The sequence below is a fragment of the Centruroides sculpturatus genome, unplaced genomic scaffold (assembly GCF_000671375.1).
Source record: "Centruroides sculpturatus isolate CEXI.00-Female unplaced genomic scaffold, Cexi_2.0 scaffold1063, whole genome shotgun sequence".
NCBI lineage: Eukaryota > Metazoa > Arthropoda > Arachnida > Scorpiones > Buthidae > Centruroides > Centruroides sculpturatus.
In genome coordinates, this window is record NW_019385188.1 from 185868 (window position 1) to 207699 (window position 21832).

The 21832-nt window shown below is 30.4% G+C and overlaps 2 protein-coding genes and 1 long non-coding RNA gene across 7 annotated transcripts in view; 1 reads left to right on the plus strand and 2 right to left on the minus strand.

Moving 5' to 3' along the window:
* Positions 1 to 1262: 1262 nt before the first annotated feature.
* Positions 1263 to 1766, minus strand: LOC111635917. The gene is made up of 2 exons (XR_002758458.1): positions 1625 to 1766; positions 1263 to 1502 (listed from the first exon to the last, which is right to left on the minus strand). It is a non-coding gene; the product is annotated as an uncharacterized LOC111635917 (long non-coding RNA).
* On the plus strand, positions 1642 to 15322 carry LOC111635915 (protein grainyhead-like). Of its 3 annotated transcripts, none has more exons than XM_023381050.1 (17): positions 1642 to 2203; positions 9079 to 9333; positions 9531 to 10404; positions 10486 to 10646; positions 10818 to 10909; positions 10985 to 11061; positions 11620 to 11731; positions 11907 to 12001; positions 12075 to 12131; positions 12833 to 12934; positions 13399 to 13465; positions 13557 to 13690; positions 13771 to 13838; positions 13914 to 14008; positions 14256 to 14341; positions 14443 to 14507; positions 14586 to 15322. In XM_023381050.1, the coding sequence occupies exons 1-17, from the start codon at positions 2076 to 2078 to the stop codon at positions 14698 to 14700; spliced, it is 2583 nt and encodes an 860-aa protein (XP_023236818.1). In that variant the 5' UTR covers positions 1642 to 2075; the 3' UTR covers positions 14701 to 15322. The 3 variants fall into 3 exon arrangements, with proteins under 3 accessions (XP_023236818.1, XP_023236820.1, XP_023236819.1); XM_023381052.1 differs by having other exon boundaries at positions 2091 to 2453; XM_023381051.1 differs by lacking the exon at positions 1642 to 2203 and adding an exon at positions 5391 to 7294.
* A 4088-nt stretch (positions 15323 to 19410) lies between these two features.
* Positions 19411 to 21832, minus strand: part of LOC111635924 (KICSTOR complex protein C12orf66-like) — a 30394-nt gene continuing 27972 nt past the window's right edge. The window contains exons 8-10 of one of the 3 annotated variants that reach the window (XM_023381065.1): positions 20014 to 20176; positions 19836 to 19934; positions 19411 to 19722 (exon numbers count right to left, since the gene is read on the minus strand). In XM_023381065.1, coding sequence (XP_023236833.1) covers positions 19549 to 19722; positions 19836 to 19934; positions 20014 to 20176 — 436 coding nt within the window. In that variant the 3' untranslated portion in view covers positions 19411 to 19548. Of the gene's footprint in view, positions 19723 to 19835; positions 19947 to 20013; positions 20177 to 21832 lie in introns of all 3 variants that reach the window. The other 2 variants (XM_023381064.1, XM_023381063.1) reach the window with 2 other exon arrangements.

Below are 21832 nucleotides of genomic sequence, written 5' to 3' on the forward strand. Positions count from 1 at the left end.
ACTAATAGATTCGATGTATCCATCATACTAATATGTAATCAGCAAGGTAAAATTCCATCTTAAACACTCGAAGGCATAGTTTATAGGGGGCAAAATCGAGCCATTAAAGTTGATCAATCAATCAAAATCTCAACACGTGGATAGGCCACAAACGATCTTCTAGTTTAATTTATGGCTTAGTTTTAGGTAAAATATGAACAATTATAAATCTCCATCGGTTATGGGACTTAAAATATTTATATTTATAAGTTAAAAATGATGGTTTTTGAATTAGTAAATTAGGAGAATCGTATTGATCGATCTCTCCGGTGTCAGTTGGCAACGATTCTTTTTCTCTCTCCTACAAAATTGTCAACAACTAATTGAGTATTCACGGGATCTCTTCGTCTCTCTCTCTTAATTCATTTGTTACGAGAGAATCTCCAAAAAAAACCTTGACCCCGTGTCCTTTCTTTTATTAACAACCTTGATTTGACACATTCAATGTCCTTCGCCATTTCCGTTCGAGTTACGCAATCGATTTTTGTATTTTTACTCGAAATAACGTATTTAAAGCGACAAAAAAACATTTTTCTATTACTTAAAATTGAATTTTTTCTTTAAAAAAATCGTATTTTTTTTAAAACACATAAAACGTGTACACGTGTATGTAAACGTGTGTAACAACGCGCTCTTTTTTACGTCACTAATTCGCGTTTTAAGAGAATTTTTAAGTTTAATTTTAATTAAATTTAAACTTTATTTAGGAATTTTAATTACTTTTTATTTATTTCGGAATTTTTCGAATGTTTTTTTTAACATGAGACTTAATATATGTTACGTTTCCGCCCATTCGCCCGATTGGTCGAAACTGAGCGAGAACAGCCAATAAGACGGCGATTAGCATATTTTTTAAAAAAATATTTAAATGGGTGCGATTATAGGTTAATTTATAAAATAATTAAGGTAATGAAAGTAAATATTTCTTATAATTTAACATAAGAAGCACGTGATTTGCATAGAAACTTTAATTTCGTTTCCATTTAAAAAATATATATATTTACGCCCTTGTTTTTAAAAAGAGACTTTCACGAACCTCCTTTATCAGATCGAAAATGGAAGTTAAAGAAGGTGAATTTTGTAACCTTTTTCGGTTGAGTAAAATCATTATAAGAAGGAAAGAAGGAGAAGAATAACCCGAGGCAGAAGGGGGAAATGTATACTCCACCCTAATCTCGGTAGGGAGAAGATACCCTAAGGCTAGGTGAACACAAGAGAAAATAATCAGTGAGCAGTTTTCAAACAATAATTCGTTATCTGAGAATATTTTGGCATTGAAGTGATTCATAATTAATGGACGTACACGTTGCAAAATTCGAGGAAAATGTGCCTACTTACACGAATTCGTTAGCTATTTTCCTATATGATGTCTCATGTTTTTTTCTTTTGTGTGTGTGTGTTAAGAGTGTGCGATTAAATAAAACACCACCAACACCACTCGTACATAAAGTATCCGCTTTATTCTAGCCATAAAAATAAAAATAAAATAATTATATATACACATATAAATGGAGAAAAAAGTAATTGGTAAGAACATATATATATATATATATATATATATATATATATCAGTGCGGGTACCTACCTCACGAACCTGATGACGTCAGAAAGGTAGTTGTATAGATATAGTCATGTGACCGCGATCTAATGCACTTTTCGTACGTTGGGAATAATTTCACATAAAATTCGGCGTAAACAATGTAAAAAATAATTGTATTTTTTTGATGTCAAGATGTGAGGATGGCTTTCGACACTGGTCACAACACACAACTAGTCGAACAAAGTGGATGGGAAGTTACAACCGCCATTACTTCACCTGGAGGCTTCTTTACCTGGCGCAGAGTGTGGGATGGACCTTGTGTAGAGAGACGCATCCAGTGACTGGCGTTGTTTAACCGACGATTACTAGACAGAGAAAGGCTACGACGTTCTATAAAGTAGTAGCTTTCCGGCCTACTTATACGTTGGCCAGTTTCCGTACTGAAACAGGTTTGTGAAAGTCAACCGGCTAGAACAGTTCTCCACACCAGCTGACAATGGAGGTCGAAAAGACAGGTTTGTCAAGTTTAGCTGGTTCCACAACTAAACCTCCTAGCCAGGACGTCGGAAAGCCGAAGACTGGATGTAGCAGTTCTACCAGCACCGGACCTGATGACACTACCAGGTATGTCAAAATTTCTCGTGTTACCGGTGTGTCTTTTCTCGACTTCGTACTACACGTGCGATGGCATGTAACGTGTGTGAGGATCCTACCGAACACCTGTGGATAACAAAATGGCGGACCCGGGCACCTGTCGAAGAACATAGCTTTGATTTTTGGATGCCACCAACCACATGTTTTCTATCACAAATCAGATATTAAGGAGATGATAACCCTCTACCATCCAACAATATCCATAAAAGTTATCATACAAGTAGGACCATATTTTTAAATAAATATTAACAGGAATTTTCTAAATATATATATATAGATATATACTTTTTTTTTTATCTTGTAAGAACAATATTGATAATCCGTTTAGATTACCCGTTAATTTTTCTAGTATTTAAATATAAAAAATCCAAAGTAATCGGCGACGGTATTGTTCGATGACAATTTATGCTTGGTACGAACATTGTTTATTTATGTTTGATTGGTTTTTTCTCACCAACATTGATCAGTCGAGTGGAACATTCCCAGGAAACGTTTCTTTCTCGGATAGGCAATGAGAATATTTATAAGTGATTATGTTCTTGCCAACTAGTTCTGCCAAGCACCAGAATGTCGTAAAAATCAAACATATGGACAGATAATTCCACTCTATTTTCTATTATTCTATATAAAAAAATTCGGTACGGTGTCGAATTTTAAATATTTTAAACACATTTAACTCGAGATGATGATGATTTTATCGTGCTTTTTCTCCGCAAAAATGTCGCCTATTGTAGAATAAGACAATGAGTTTGCATGGTCAAATCGATTTTTCTTTGTCTTTTAACGAGATAAACTATTTAATTCCCATAAACAATTTAATATAATCCTTTGTTTATTACTTGGAGGATGTAATTTTACTTTCGGTTTTCAAATTCGTTAATAAAAATTGCAATATATTTTCGTAGTAATTTAACCGCTGCCGATCGATATTCCGAATACTTTTCAAACTGTCTCAAGGTTAATATTATGGCTGGCGGCATTTTTAAGGCAATTATATTGTTTAAAAAATTATTTTCGAGTTACATTAAATATGTAAATTATAAGTATATATTTTTTTTAAATCAGATTTCTCGAGCGCGTTGTGTGGCATTCTACACAGATTAACTCGCTCTACCTAAAAAAAAAAAAGAGGATATCCAACAATACGCTGTATACATATATATAGGGCTATATTACATACTGTAATGTTATCACCACGTCTGCTGTGTGGTTTGGGGAGGAACCGATCACGTTTTTTCGTTTTCTAGTCTTCGGTTTGACCCGGGGTTCAGTAAGGTTTGCCACGAAATTCGCCGAACATTTTTAGAATGGTCGAAATAATTTTTTCTGTCGTGAAATGTCACCGTCCATCGATTTATTGACAGGATGGATCGTTGACCCTCTCCATGTCACGTCCCGTGTTGTTGTTCTGCACGCAGATTTTACTTTGGTCGAACTAATTGAAGAAGGGAAAAATCATTTTTTTTACTTTTACTAATACATTCGACTAATATCATAATTAAACACCGGCTTTAGGTTATTTTTAATAAAGAATTTTAAATCGGGTTTCACACAAAAACAGGAAAGGTTTCTAGCCTTAGTTTTATCAATTTTTAATGTATTTTTTTTTTAAGTGTCTAAAAATAGTTCTTATTATTATTTATATTTAATTTTTTAAACAATCGCTTCCATAATGTACGGAATTGAAGTAAGGTTAGCTTTGCAACCAGCTAGAATAATCTATTCTTTTGTGAACAGAAAACCGGTTTCGTGAATGAACTTTTTCTTCATCTTTGTGAGTTGTGACAAGACATTGTCCTTGAGAAAGTGAGTTCTGACAGTTTTCTTGAACAGATCAATGGACTTCCTCCACTCAGACCCCTTTACGTCCGTCTCTTGTCTAATTAGAGGTCATAGAGTCACTATACAATTTACCAATAGAAAAACCTCTAATATAAACAAAAAAAAAAAAAACATTTTTGTTTAATCGAAAAATATCTTAAAAACATTAAGATTTATCTCATAATATTGACACGTTTTTATTTTATTTAATATAATTTGTTTTTTCTTCATCACGATCCAAAATTTTACTTCCTGATTTTGTGTTCTAAATTCCGTTTACAATAGCCATTCACGTCTGACGTTAATAAATGAAATGATTGTCTGAGATTCAATTGTATATCTAAATTCGTTGAATTTCCTTTATATTTTGGTGATTTAATTAATATATTTATGGTTTATTTTATACAAAGGAACGTATTTAGAAACCTCTATCTCTCTCTCTCTCCCTCTTCACATAAACACACAGATATATATAACTTTATATATAGGAATTTAATCGTTTCTTAACTGCAGATAATCACGAAAAAATATAAAATTAAACTCTATTTATATTTCCTTAATTATAATAACAATAATATATTGTAAACATTATTTCATATTTTCATAAATAACGATTTTTCTTTCTACTTTGTCATCGATTCGACGATGACAAGTAAGAATTTTTCTGCTGATAAAAAACGAGTCGTTTGAATCTTTAATTTTAACTTTTTTAAATGTTTTAAAAAAGTTTTTAAGGTTTTAGATGAGAAAATTGTTTTAGTTTAGTGTAAAATTCGTACTTTTTTTTTTAACGCTGTTTTCATTAGTGTTGATTATGCGTGAATTTTCTTCTTTTTTTTCTTTTTTTAAGGGATTTTTAGGGGTGAAATCGTAGGGGAAAAGCAGAAATAAGTGATTTTTAAGTTATTTTTGACGTTTTAGGCAAGAAAATTGCGTTTTAAAAGTGTTTTGAAGGCTGTAAAAGTGGTCAAATGGAACATATGTAACAGTGATTTAGTTAAGTTTTACACGAATAAAGCGTAACAAAAAAATTTAATTTCGAAGATAATTAATTGGTATGGATGTAGTTGAATAGACGAAGGATTGTATCGACGACATCAGAGAGAGAAAGAGAGAGAGAGAGAGAGAGAAAAAAAAAGAAATGGTTTCTTTCACTCGAATAAGAGCCAGAGTCAAAGAGAGACCGCCCTCAAATTTGATGATGTCAGAAGCAAATCTGGNGCCTACTTGTTGTAGGCCTACCTACCCACTTTGAATTGTTTGAATTGTTTTACTCCGCGAGTAAATAATGTCCGAAGTTAGATTTAAAAACGTATATATATAATTTTTATTCTATTATTTTTATTATTTTTTACTCCTTAAACTTAGTCATTAAGTCAGAACATAAGGCGCCTTAATTATACACATCTATGGACATAAAACGAGTGAATTTTTACTAGTAGATAATTAAAATAACAACGTTTCCACCCGTGATTAAAATTCATCGAACGTCTTTCGATCTTCGACTTATTTGGATCCACAAAAAAAAAAAAAAAAACACGAGCGCTCACATATACATAACACAGTCGAACGGGTTGAATGACCTTCGAAAAGCTATAGATTTTATTTATTTTTTCTACCTATCAGAAAGTTTCTTTTATAGTTTCAGGAAAAATCTAGAGTCTAATTCGTTGGCTAAAAAGATTATATCATCTTTGTCGAGTGTCTTATTAAGGCTACGTCACACCAATTACACGAGTTACTTTTTATAGACGTAACGAAATGCAAGAGTAATTTATTTCTATAAATATACCCTTTTTTTTCACTTAGTAATTGTCATATTTTGTATTTTTAGTTTTATATGTATAGATTACTTTATAATTTCCGGCAATTTAAAAAAAAAAAAAAAAAGGTTTTATTGTATAAACCGCATTTTAATGCTACATTTGATAAGAGTTAATAAAGCGCGGATTTGCATTCTTTTTTCTCTTAATTTTTAAGGGATTTTTAGGGAGAAAATGATAGGGAAAGTAAAAAATAAATGTTTTAAAAAAGTTTTTAAGGTTTTAGATGAGAAAATTGTTTTAGTTTAGTGTAAAATTCGTACTTTTTTTTTTAACGCTGTTTTCATTAGTGTTGATTATGCGTGAATTTTCTTCTTTTTTTTCTTTTTTTAAGGGATTTTTAGGGGTGAAATCGTAGGGGAAAAGCAGAAATAAGTGATTTTTAAGTTATTTTTGACGTTTTAGGCAAGAAAATTGCGTTTTAAAAGTGTTTTGAAGGCTGTAAAAGTGGTCAAATGGAACATATGTAACAGTGATTTAGTTAAGTTTTACACGAATAAAGCGTAACAAAAAAATTTAATTTCGAAGATAATTAATTGGTATGGATGTAGTTGAATAGACGAAGGATTGTATCGACGACATCAGAGAGAGAAAGAGAGAGAGAGAGAGAGAGAAAAAAAAAGAAATGGTTTCTTTCACTCGAATAAGAGCCAGAGCCAGAGTCAAAGAGAGACCGCCCTCAAATTTGATGATGTCAGAAGCAAATCTGGTGACGTGAACGTAGATAAGAACGAAGACACCGAAAGGTAAACGACCCCTAGCGGTCAGGTCGTCTTATATATACGTCACACAAACCTCGACACCAGGTCGTCATAAATTACAGAGTTGTTTTGCTTCATTAACTCGGCGACCAATAGGCAAAGTCCAGCCCACGAACTTCTCTCCCGTTGGACGAAAGACGCGCACGTGATACTGAATGGCAGGTGGGTGTGGCCGAAGATAAGCCAGTCTAGAAAGATTTCTCCGCCAATCTTTAAAAAAAATGTTTGTTTTTTATTTTTTGAAAGAAAGAAAAAAAATATTATTTTAAAACTTTTCTATTCGACTTTTAACTGTTTATAAATGCGTTTTAATTCGTAATAATTCCCGACGGAATGGAATAATTAATTTAAAATAACGAACGATTATGAAAATCTTCCATTAATTTATAGTGATAAATCGACGGTAGACTCGGTCGTAAACCGGACAGAACTGTGCCCGAGATTTAATATTATTTAATTGGAAGCTGGTTTAAGTATGAAGAAAATATAGAATCGTTTTAAGAATTAGAAAATATTTATTTAAAAAAAAATGTTAGAAAGAATAAACAAATGCATCGCTATTCTCAGTCGTTAGAGTGCGCTTTGCTGTCATATTTCAATGGATGCGCCCATCATCGTTTGGATTTTTCAATGGATGAGGCCATCAACATTTTTCTGTAAGTAATTTAATATGCTTCGATTTGAAAAAATAATAAGAAATTAATAATAATAATGAGTGTTTAGGGCTTTAAAAAATAATTAGAAATATTTTACTGAAAGATTTTTCTACATTTAACTGTTTGATCAAACAGTTGTATTGATCAAACAATTTTATTGATCAAAATGAGTCCCCGCCATTTTGATCAATAAATTCTTTTCTACATTTTATTGATCAAAATGACGGGGCGTCATTTATATAAAATTCATTATAATCTATAGCTTCTATCACGCATTATTTAATACAATACAACGTTAGGATCGTTGCTACTAGTCTATGTCCTCGTATTATTATATATTTTTGCGCATATCTTAAGTCTAACGCGTGAGGCCCTAGGCTAACGTAGACGTGCGATGTCCTTTTATAAAGATTTGTATAATCTAAAGCCATACTTGATGTTATCCAAGATCTAGAATTCTGATTAGTACCGGAGTAAGAGCAAGAAAGGCATACTAGGCCTCTTTTTGGGGGGGTATAAATTTACGTAATCTAGTCTTAAGATACTTGATATCGTACGAAATGAGATTTCCGAGAAATAGACGAAGAAATATTATCTTGGTGTTTGAGGCCTCCGAGAAGCGCGAGGCCCTAGGCAAAAGTTTAAATTGACCGTGCCTAAAACCGCTACAATTTCCGATGCGTAATTTAAGGTTAAAATCCTTTTTAATAGCCGTAAATGCCATTGTCATTGGAACGATGTCAGGTGAATAAACATATTTACCAGTCGCAAATGGTTTGTCTGCTGCAATGTTTGATTGTTTGAATGAAGTTGTTCCGCAATTAGATACTTTATTGTTTACTTTAGTAGAAAAATCTGCTTAGAATTAATTAAAAATTACCTTTTTTTTTTTTTTCTTTCTTTTACTATAAATATTTATCTCCAACACTTTGTAAATCATGTACTGTACTTAGAATTTTGTGTTATATGAGAAAATATGGCACAGAATTAAAAATTACTTCAAGGAGTGTTGTTAAGGATGTTTCAATTGGTTTTCCATCAAGAGCTTTACTTATTTTTTTCTGTTTTTTTAATCTTTTAAGGGGACTCCGAATTGGTTAATTAAGTTTCTGATGTGGGCAGGTAACCGATGTCACATCATCCATCAGTATAAATCATTATGCCAGTTTATACTCAGCCTCATCTAGATCGTAATACAAACATCTGTTCATAAAAAGAAGGAAAGAATATTCTAGAGATAAAAACGTCAACCGAACAATAACACCTACACATCTACTCGGTGATTTTTTAATGTCAAATTTAAAATCGAGCCAGCTATAAGCATTCTTTAAAGCAAAATTTCTATTTTCATGACAATTAAATAAGCCTTAGACCCATTTTTTTAACTTATATATATATATATACTTCAATTAGCGTTAGGCCTACTTGTTGTAGGCCTACCTACCCACTTTGAATTGTTTGAATTGTTTTACTCCGCGAGTAAATAATGTCCGAAGTTAGATTTAAAAACGTATTATTAAAACTGAATTAAAGAAAATGTGCAGAGAAAGCGGGGAGAACAATTATCAAGAGTACCCCAACGCTATTATTGCGGGCAATCTCAAGATATAATCATTTCTCTTATACGGGAGAGAATGCATTATGATGAATGACATACAAATGGACGTGAAAATAACGTTTTTATATATATATTAACGTTTCAGGAAAAAAGAAAAATATAACAATCGAACATTATTTCTCCCTCAACCCTTTTGTTTCGTTTTTTTTTTCTCTTCGTCTTTTAGCAAAGAGAAATGTCTGACTGAAGAGTTCGACCAATCGGACAAAGAAAAGCCTCAGCGTATGACTGATATGCCCGAAGGGGATGATGGTTGGAGGGCTTATTATGAACATCCATTAACAGCAGCAACTACCGCCATGTTGAATATCAACGGTGCAGGCGAAGAACAAAATCCAGGAATGGGGTTATTGTTTGAATATTATAAGTTGAATCCAATTGAAAAACAAGAAAAAGTAGCCCCATTACCTTCCATTTGGAGGTATAACAGCCTCACAAGGCTCTTTTATTATCAATACGAAATGATTATTCTGTAGACATAGCTCTAGTATTACGGAAAATTTTGATTTTTTTTTAAACACTGTGATTATTTTACTACACGCTTTAATGTATAAAAAATAACATATGTATTGTATTATATTATCCATTATATTTACATTAATCGTTTTTTTTTTATAGCACAGCTATTCCGTCAACTGCAACAAATACAATATCAGCAACGGTAGCACAAACCAGCGTGTCTGGAATTACTACATCCAGCCCAACTACAACAGAAAACACTCCTGTGTTGTATTTAAGAACTGAAACGGAAGATCAAAGCGAAAAGCAATCGTCTAAAGAAGAAAATACAGAAAATTCTCCAGAAATGAGAACTTCTCCTACAGCAAATAGTGAAGGAGGAGAAGAAACTGAAAACTCACCTATTACAATAATAGTTAAACAGGAACCAATATTGGAATCCAATCCAACGTCGCCAAATCGAACAGAAATAAAATCAGAGCCATTCCTTAATTCTCCCTCTCAAACACCAATAGATTTAGTGACAAGTCCTCTAGCACCCACTGCTGTGGCAGTCACAACTCCCACTTCGACACCGAATATTTCGGAAGAGGACGTAGCAAAATCGAGCGGGAACGTTATCTCGTTAGGTGCAGCTAGCACAAGTCAACCGTACACTCAAGTTTTTGCAAACGTTACTTCGTCCCAACCCGCTTACGAAACTTTAGGATTGGCGCAATATAGTGTTTTGACAAACGCAGTAGCAATATCTGCAAGCCCACCTCCTCAATACGGTAATCAAAATTCTACTTCTTCGAGAACTGTTTATGCAGTGACAACAGGTGATTATTATCGAGATTATTATCAGACCGATCAATATCAGGCAGTTCGGCAACAACTCGGTTCTTACGCCGAGAATAATGAACTAGTTGATCGTTACATTCGACAAAATGGTACCTATAAAACGTCACTGCACGGATTAACTGTCGATCTGCCATCTCCTGATAGTGGTATCGGTGATACCACCATCACGCCGAGAGATAGTTTGCCACAAGTAGGTCTAATTTCTCTTCCATTTACTTAAACATATGAAAAAAAAACAAGGTAATTCGATAACTATCGCTTTCTTCTGCAGATTTTCGATTACTCTGATCTCTCACAGACTTCAGCTTTACTTCAATCTACAGACCAACAGACCACAAGTCGACCTTCTAGTTCTCAATCGCAGTCTTCCAGAAGGTCTTGGCACGATTATGGAAGAAATTCAGAATCAGACAAAGTCCAGATACCCAAACTGTAATTATCATAGATCATTTATTTTCTATCAGATTTTTTTTTTCTTTATTGCTATAAGCCAGTGCGTCATTAACCTTAACGAGCAACGCCTATTTGACGTCAATTATATTACTTATAATTATCTAAAGAGTAATAATATATATAATTTTTTATTTTTTATATATTTTATAGCCATTCTGAATTTGGCTTCCGATATTATTTAGAAGCACCAATTTCTACAAGTCAAAGAAGAGAAGATGATCGAATTACTTACATAAATAAAGGTAATTCTTTAAGCACCTGTTGTGTATAAATGTATATTCGAAACTACAAATATATATATATATATATATAAACAGGTCAGTTCTATGGTATCACTTTGGAATATGTACCTGATCCAGAGAGACCTGTAGGATTGAAAAGCACGACAGTAAAGGTAAAAACAATATATAAAATATATTTCCTTAAGAATTTAAATATGGAAATTCACTATTTAAAAAACAAATATTTACACGTATATAAAAAACAAAATTTGAAACCGGTTTGAAATAAAATTTACAGATTTTTTAAAATATATATAAATGAATTTAAATAAGAATTTATAGTTATAATATATTAAAAATTATATATTGTGAATTTTACGTGGATTACAATGTAACTAACGATCAGTTTGGAGGTCCTCAAGCCACCACATGGCCTTTTGTGGCTTCTAATAAAGACTATAACAATGTAAAAGTTTAGTTTTATTATCATAAAAGTATGTATTATAACTTTGTTTTTTCAATAAGACTTATATATAAATTGTGTTTATATACATTTTTGGTGCATGAGTTTATACCCTTATGCAACCTGCTACACTTAAGAGATCCTTATGAATTGGCATGTGGCTGGCCTTCCTATGGTCTAGTTAGTTAATGACATTAGTTAACAATGTGATCCATACAAAATTAAGGCACTATTTTGTATATAATAAAGCATTAAAATTATATTTCAGTCGATGGTAATGTTGATTTTTCGTGAAGAGAAGTCAGCAGAAGAAGAACTTAAAGCCTGGCAGTTTTGGCATAGCCGACAACATAGTGTCAAACAAAGGATCCTAGATGCAGGTTATTATATTATATAGTGCTATTTAACACTTTTATAAAGAAAGCGGTCCTTTTTTAACACATACTCTCTATTTTTATTGCTTCCATTAAAACTTTAAAGAGGTGAGTTAGTTGAAATTACAGCAAACTGAATTAATTTTATGTATCTGATGCTTCATAAAGATTCATTTTATAGATACGAAAAATAGTTCGGGTATCGTTGGCCAAATTGAAGAAATTACTCATAACGCAATCGCATTTTTTTGGAATCCTTTAGAAGGTCCTGCTAAGGTAAAATATATTCATTTGGTACAATACTTTGCGAATATTAAACTTCAAAATTAATGTTTACGTCTGTTTTCAGATTAATGTTGCTGTCCAATGTTTAAGCACAGATTTCAGCAATCAGAAGGGTGTGAAGGTAAGTGTTTTTATTAATGTATTTCTCACAATTAATGGGTTTTTAGGAGTTAAAATTTAAGTCGACACATTGAAGAATCTCGGTGAAATGTTTGACAATACTTCTATTGTTAGTTTAGCACTTTACCAATCATACGGATCAGGAGTGGATTGAATTCTTGAGATTTTGGAACGTTGTTTTCTGTTGATTTTCGCTCACTTTAGCCAACAATGCTCTTGATTTGCGAAAATAGAGAGAAATTTTATTATGTAAATATATTATTATTTCAGTCAACTTTAGTGAAAATTGAAAGCTTCTGCTTCATAATTCTAGATATTAGATTTTTACATTAAAACATAACCATTAATGCAAAAAAAATATAACGATAGAAACTTCAAAAACAAGAAGAAAAAAAGTTAATACAACGCTAGTATATTTATAGTTTTTAGTTTATCTGTTTACAGGGGGGAGGAAAGTCATTTTGTCGACACGTGGAAGGGGACCTGTGTCTCTTGGCATAACGAACAGGGTCAGCGACCCTTCCCGTAGGCCACGTGACATTTGCACGTGCAGGAATGTCCTGCCCTCCTTCATCTAGTCGCCTTCTGCCGATACCTCCCTCTGTCACAGACGAAGGGGAAAATGCATTAAAGTAAGAGCCCTTCAGGGCTCTTTCCTCTCCTCATCCAAACAGTTCTGATGAATTGTTTTCTTATCTTTAGGGACTCCCTCTTCATCTTCAAATCGACACAGTAGATGATTACAGAGAAGAAAGTCTACCTATTCATCGGGGATATTGTCAAATCAAAGTATTCTGTGATAAGGTATGACTATAAATAAATAAAAAAAAATCGTTCATCATTAAATCTACATCTATTGATTTTTTATGACTTAAAAGCAAATTCTTGCAGATTTTTTATTCTGTTTTTACTTAATTTATTCGGTCATTTTAACCGCGATAACCGAACGTGACGTTTGTGTCACGTTTATATCACGATCCAATTGGATCGTGACTTTCACCCGTGATAATGAGTTATTTTCTCAAGAAAGAATTGTTTAGAATTCAGTAATTAGGAGGCGTCCAAAAAATGAAATCGGGATAATCACGAATCGAGAGAAAAGTGAAATTTTTCGAAAGAAAAATTGCACTTTCTCTCTCTCTCTCCCTCGATGATATTTATAACGCACAGTTTATGAACAATTTATTGTTAGATACAATTTGTTTCAAGTCTTTCAAAGAATATAGCTGTAGATTCACTTATATATATAATAAATTTTCTTATTAAAGGGAGCTGAAAGGAAAACTCGTGACGAAGAAAGACGAGCGGCTAAAAGAAAAATGACTGCTAGTGGAAGTAAGGACAGAAAGCAATAAATTACTACCTTAGAAAAAGAAATACCTTTTCGGACAGTTTAATAATTGAATTATAATTAAATACTTTTCAGGCAGTCGAAAGAAGATCGAAGAAATGTATCATCCACCCTGCGATCGTTCAGAATTCTACTCTATGAGCGATCTTCTCAAACCACCGTTGTTGTTCACACCTAGCGAAGATCTGGATAAAGTGGGGATTATTAAAGTATATTGTGGTCTATTAAATTCCACGCGATCAAATAAAATCTTCTCTTATGCTTTTTTTTTTTTTAAACACCTTTACAGGTTCATACCGTGGAGACGAACTTCTATTCAACTCAGTCAGCAGTTACAGAAGAAGCACCCGCAGCCATGTTAGTCAATTAACATTTTTATATTCGGAAATTTTAATTAAATATGTCGTTAGTAATTATATATTTTGTATGCAGAATTGATAGACGCGATGTCTCGGACACAAGACAATCGAACGAAGTTACTTTTCCAATACCAATTAAGAGAGTGAAGATGTATCCTACAGACAGAGGTTAGTCAACTTTACATAAAAATAGATTACTACTGATGAATTATATTGACTAAAATAATAATTTTAAGAATTTATTCTAATTAGATATTACCTATGACTTTAAAACTAATAAATTATTATCTTTATAGCATCGTTAACAATAATATAAATTGATTTTTCTTAAGTGTAATCTATGGTACCTCGTTAGTGCTATATGAAATTAATGACAATATCCAAACGTGTATAATAACTTGTATTATATTGACAGTATTGCTATACGCAAGAAGAGAAAATGAAGATATTTATCATCCTCTTCATTTAGTCCCTCCCAATTTGGCGGGTCTAGCAACAGCTGTAAGTAATTTGGCTTTTTTTTTTTTCCTCTACAGAAAATATTAAAATTCAAATTTAAACTAATGATACATGAATGTAATTATTGTAAAATTTTAAAACAGATCGAAAATAAATATCTCATCAGTGCAAAAAATATTAGAAACATATACAAGAGATGCAAAAAAGGGTAAGATTATTCTTAACGATTTTTATGCAAATTATATTAAAGACATATTTTAAAAATTAAAATTAAATCTTTAATCAGAATTACGGTTCAAATGGATGATGAAATCATCAAGCATTATTTCAACGAGGACACGTTTTTAATCGAAGTATCGAAAATTGACGATTGCTATGACATCACTTTAGTGGAACTTTAGAGGGAGAAACGCAAAAAAAAAACAAAAACAAAAAAAAAATTTCCCTATCGGTGGTTAAACATTATTATTTTTAATGTATATAGTTTTTAATAAGTGTTTTTGCGAAACGAAAACAAAATTCGGGAACTTGATGTTTATAATTTAAGAACAGAACATAAAAAGCCCACAAATAAATAAATAAAAAAGAGGAAAAATTAGAAAGAAAAGAAGAAGAAGAAGAAGAAAAAAAAACATACAACACTCAACAGTTCCTCTACAAAAAACGGAACTAGGACTGGTCACGAAGCAAATACTCTTAATTCCTCGACAAGTTTTTTTTTTTAAGTTTTTGGTGTTTGTCTTTTGTCATAATGTCTTATTTTTACACCTTTAACGAAATACTTTTTTTAAAAAATCATTTATATAAATAAAAAAATGTTTTTTTTTTAAATATAAAAAGAATGCTAGTTTATCTAGTCTAAAAAATGGAGGCTTTTGTGTGTAAAAAACAAAAAAAAAACTAACTAAAATACCGACAAAGTATTCTTCCGATACTTAAAAGAAAAACTATAATCATGACTTATCGATTATCAAAAAAAAAAAAACTCGCCTCGAAAATATCTTATAATAAATACCCAGCTATTGTATTTTATTCTTTCCAAGACCATCTAACTTTTGTATTTTCTTAACTATCCTTTAATATTTTTTAAAAAATTCGTGCCGTTAGTTATTCGTTTTATATATTGTTATATATTTTGTATGCCAAAACGTTAATGAGTTTGGTGGAAGTTTGTAATAATAAAAAAAAATCAATTGTTCATTTTTAATCCGTGTTCTTGTCAATTCTAACAAAATAACTTGCGCGTGTATATGTGTTTGTCTGTCCGTTTGAGGCTAACTGTTTAGTTTGTGGATAAGGTCCATTACCCTAGATTACGAGCAAATTATAATTTAGTGAAGTGTAAATGTTTTGGGATCTATTTTGAGGATTGACACCATCTCTGGTTTGGAAATGGGAACTTCCCTTTCCTGATGGGACTCGTTTGACTACTTTATGAAAACTGGAGGCACTTTTTCTCCAGACTCAATTATCATAATTACTCGCCATTAATCTCAATAAGATGATTATCCTCCCCGACGTACTTTTCCTATTATGTATGCACAGATACAAAATTATAAGGTAGATGATTTTTTTTATGTATCAAAATCAAAACTTACTTTCTTTTTTATGTAGTTTTTTTTATTATTATTAAAAAGAAAAATTTATACGGCATTCGTGGTATGTAAGAGTAAAAACTGAAGTTTGTAATACAGTATTTATAAACGGTAATTCTGATTATATATAAAATTCTAGTAAGTAAATTTAGTTAAATTTTACAATATCTTCGTAAAAAATTACATTACTTTGGATTAAAGGTGTATTATCCACACGTTTCTGAGCTTAAAGTTGGAATACTTCTCGAATTTAGGGTATACTCTTTCATTCTTCAAGCCTGTATGTAATAAAAACTTTGCAGTGTTTCCTGTTTAATAGATTAAAATAATTTATTAGAGTAATAAAACGTTAAAAACAATATTTAATTCCAATTATTATCGAATTTTCTCTGAAAAACCCTATTTTAAATGTGTGGGTGCGCCTTAAAATCGAAGTAAGACAGGTATATAAAGACCTGAAGTACCGTTCTATGTTAGTTTTTGTTTTTTTCTATGAAATTCGTGCGAAATCGCTAAAATTAAAACCGGATATATTAATCTGTAAAAAAATTTTATTATTCTCGGAATATTTTAAAAGGGTTTGTTATTATTTCTTGGAGAATAAACACACGAAAAGTTGGATTTTCCGCAGTAATCGGAGGCGGTCATCAACGCTATTGGAGGATGAGAAAAGAAAATGCGGGCATTTTGGGTGGTGTGAAAGATCTCGCATTGTCACGGAAATATTTAAATGACAAAAGTGGGTGGGACCGACGTTCTTAAAACAGTTTTACGTTGTAACAAATAGGTCAGTGACGTCACCGTCACGTGAAGTGGAAGAAATTAGAATAAAGATAAGATATATACCCTGAATCATGAGACTAAAATCCTATACGGAATACGAGAATCGACAAGATCTAACATGGAAATAATAAACAAAACAGACACGAAGTCTTCAAGACATAAAATTTATATGATGCCTTATATCTTACATTATCCTACATTGCTGATTTTATACAGATAACACACACTTCATTTTACCTTGGTCTTTTAAAATTGTTGCTTTTGATTAATCGATCGACTTTCATTTTGATTTTTAACTATAATCTACATGTATTTAATTATATATAAATTGTAATTTCTGAAGCTATTTTTTTTTTTTTGTGTTTAAACTTATAAAAGCGCGCATATTATAACTTAAAGAATTGTATAACTTTAAAAATACATTATTATTTTTTTAACTGTAAATTACAAGGGAAAATCAGATATTACATACCCATGTGATTCAATATCTATTCATAGAAGTAGAATTAAAGTATTTAGATCATCAGATTTGGTTGGATAATTAACATATATAAAGTATATATATATATAAAAAATTTTCACTTTTAAAAATTTATAGGATTTTTTTAAGTTATTGTATTCGTTTGAAGATATTAAATACAATGAGAACAGGATATATAATTATCTTTATGTATTGTGCAATTCATAATATGAAATCATAAGATAAGAATATCCTGTATGTCGTGGAAACCCCTTTTTTTTTCTTCTGCTTTTATAAAGAAAGTTTGTGATATATATACATGATACTGTTTATATCACATTTACATATAAACAATAGAAGTGTAATTACAAAACCAAATAAAATCGTACTTTCTTCTTTGCAAAGTGACTATAAAATGTAAATAAAAAATTGCTAATGCTTTCATTTGTTGTTTCCAAATGATAATATATGGTAAATGATTTATTTCTGTAACATAAATTAGCTTCTACATGATGATTTCCGGATGTTATTCATCAAACTTCAGTAAAAAGTATACAAGACATGAATTTTATGTTCTTACTTTGCATAAGAAAGTAATAATGTAACATAGTTCTATCTAAAACCGTATCTTGGACCTTAAATAATTCAATCAAGGAATCAGAAATTATACTTTGCATACATTTTCAGCATTATTTATTTTATCAATTTCTTCTATGTCATAAATTAGGGCTTAAAGTTGAGGAATAAAGAATCCTAAAAATGTTTTTAGAATATAATTTTGGTTCCTTGATTGATTTTTGTTTAATACCTAATTTATAATTCAAATTTAACACTTACCAATACATTTTTAAACCATTTGTTATATAAAAACCATACCTTAAAATTTGAATAAGATGCCATTTTCGGTTAATTAAGGCCCTGAGCAAATTAATGGACTTCTTTCTTCGGCTTAAGGCCCCCTAGTCATGACCATTAAGAGAAGGCCACCATTTGTGTCTAACTGGCCTTGAGGTAATTCCAAACATTATATGGTGAAACCTCGATAAGTGGCCACTCTTAGAACCAACAATTTTATGACTAGTTATCTTAGGAGTTATGGCTTAAATGAATTGAATAAGATTGTTAGCTGTAGGCTATAAAACATGAAACCTGTGAATATGCTTGTGTTTATTCTTTTATTATCAAAACATGTACTTATTAGAATAAATTTTATTATTCTAATAAATGCTTACTTGTCACAATTAGTGATTAATGGTTGCTGAAAAAAGTGGCTAGATGGCAATAGTTGCAAGTCCAAGAACATTGTCACAAGCATAAATTTTGCATCAAGTGATTTATATGATAAAAAATTAAAAAAAAATCTTGACATTACTATGAGATCAATAACTTCATTAACACTTAAGAAACTATGACATAGTCATACTAATTCATATTTAATATCTTGTAAAATGTATCCCTATAAATAAATGTTTTTCCAATGAAATGGTGAAGTTTTTACCCTTTTTATATATCAAATTTATGTAAAATAGGCCCAGTTTTTATTAAATTTTTATATTATTTCAGTTGAACAAGTTAAAACATAGGATTTAACACTAAGAGGAGCCTTACTTCTTCCTCCCAAAAAATTAATATGGATTGTTCATTATTATTTGGAGGAGGAAGAAGGGCCTCCTGTATTGGTAGCATAGGGCCATGTATTTAGAAACCTGACCTCAATTAAAAGATATTTAATCTATTAAATGGGTTATGCTAAGCTGAAGATATTTCTATCTTCTGCTTAGCATAACCCATTTAATAGATTGGAATAATGCAGACATAAATAAAAAAAGTTTCTTCTCAATTATTTGGTTTATTTATCAGTATGGTTCCAAGTTTTGTGAACTTTTATAATGGATGAAATAAAAAATTAGTTAATTTTCATTAAAACAATTAAGTTTTCTCCTTAAAATATTTAGAATTTTAAGAAGATTACTGTTAAACATACATCAGATTGAAAAGAAGTTTATTCAAATAAAGCAATGATGACTGACGATGGTGATGATATAATAAAAACAATCTGAAAAGGAAGAACGTAAATAGGACTATAAAAAAGATAAACAAATAGTCATTATTATAATGATTTGTCTTTCATTTTTAAATAGACACTATTTACATTTTTTGAAAATCAAAAACAAAAAAATATAGAAATTGGATATAAAATTTTCATTTATTAAAAATTTAATAGGTGCAAAAAATTTTTCTAAAATTTTATATCTCCAATTTTCTACATTTTTTAATATAGAAAAATAAATAATTTAAAAGCTATTAACAATCTATGTAAGAATTTCTTTTTCTTTTTTTTTATATTATATAATTAATTTATGTAGTATTTTTAGCAATAACAAACATTATAATTAATCACAGTTCGACAATTATTTTGAACCTGGTTTCAAACTTGCAAACACTTTATTGCCTCTAAGTTGCATGCATAGTTCGTGTAAGAAGCCAGTAATGTGGCCTTCTTTTTCTGTACGTTTATTTTCCAATATGACTACCACGGTCATGTAAGGGTCGACTTTAGCTAAGAAGTAAGTAGTCTGTACATTCTGAAAACAAAAAAGGTTTTGTTCTAAATTAGTATATTGGCCATTAATTGAATTTGTTAAGATTGATATAAAAATGGATCTCAAAGAGTGACTTACGAGCAATAAAAACTTACTTTGTCATAGAAACAGACGACGTCGTCAGCAATACGAGTGTCCCACGCTTTGTCGTTCATAATCATGACGACGCAAGGCCAGTGAGAATTTGGTTGTTCCAAAAACAAAAACAAAAAATAAATTATTATTAAAATCTGTTTTTAATTTTACAACATTAAAATTAAAGTCGATACTCACTATCGGATAACAGAGGACGGCAGGATAAGAATCTAATCCTTTTGGAGGTTCGTAATTTTTTGCAGGGTATTGATAACCATGGCCTTTATAAGATTCTAAATTAAGAGTGTTTAATACTAAAGCCACGCACAAAGCATCCACTCTCTTCTGAAAAGTAACAATCCTTCAAAAGGAAAAACAAAATTAATCAGAATATTACGATACAATAGCAATATTTTGAACTAATATAATGGATTTTTAACTGCTTCACAATAATTTTCTGCAAAGTCATTTAGTAGTTTATTAATTAAACTTTTAATCCAAATATTTAAAAAAAAACTGCAAAATTAGTATATTAATACTAATTACTCTTATTTGTTCAATTAACTCACTACTATATAAAAGCACTACTTATAACATCAGAACAAAAATATACAAGATGCTCTTATGTTAATAACATAAATTTACTACAATACAATATCTTTTATAAATTACAATTCCCCAATTACAGTAGAGTCTCTATGGTCCATCACTCACCAGTCTGATACATAAAATTCTCATCTTATCACTTGTCAACGTATGCAACAGAGAGAGATTGATGTACGTACATATATATCGTCAGTCACTAGTTGTTTGTTGCATGTGCAGTCGGCAAAACAGTCAGAATTGGGATTAATACGATAAAATAACCTGTAAACCAAGTGTTTTTTTTTTACCATACACTGTATCATACATACAAAATCCAGTAATTTGACACCTTCCAGTTCGATATACTGTATGTATATTATAGAAAGACACTACCATATTTCTAAAATAGTATGTCAGAAGCATGAAAAATTATAAATAAGAAACTTTGAAGATGATATTAATATACAGATTAATATGAACATTATATGCTGTGCACTGAATAATTTTCACTTAAAAAAAACTTTACTTAGAGATAAAAATCTGAAATTTACTATAATTAATTTATATTTTCTCAGATAAAAGTATATAAATATTTAGAGTATGTTAAAAATAATGAGGTTGCTTAAATGCATTTCAAATTACAAAATAATTAATAAGTTGTCTCTAAACTCATCAATAAATTTAAAATATTCAATGCTTATGAGAAAATTATTTATTTCTTATATGTGTACATATATAAATATTTCAAAAATTTAATATATTTATAAATTTGAATGCATATAAAACGAATTATTTTTTTCATTATTAATTAGTAATTTATCCATGTAACTTGCTTTGAATATTCTGTTTTTTCCAGCAACAATTAACATATAATATAGATAGATGATAGTGATAATTTGCAAATCAAAATATAAAACAAATGGTAATTTGTCATAAAAATTACCAAATTTTATAGCTATTATATTCTTATTAAAACTGAAATCTATAACTCTTTGTTATTCTTATCGTCATACTTTCTAGTTTTTTTTTGTTTTTATTGATTAATAAAATTCCTTGGGATTTATTAATTAGATTGATAACCTTGTATATAGTAGAAAAACTGGAACTATCAAGAATTATACAGTAGTATAAGATAATTATTTGGCAAATATTACGGATTGACTCGAGAAACAGATGGAAAGTAAATATAAATTTACTGCTACAGATAAAAAAAAAAAGGAGTTGGTTATAAAAACATGTGACACAAATTATTCTGCATTCTGTAAGACATTATGTGTACAATTAATAAGTAAAAAGTATTGTTTAATTTGTGTAAGACATGTTCAGAAATCTAAATTTATTCAAAAAGTCTGATTTATACCATCAAATTAACATACAGTAGACCCCCTATAACACTGTTGATAATTCCGTGTTATATGAATTCCATGTTGTA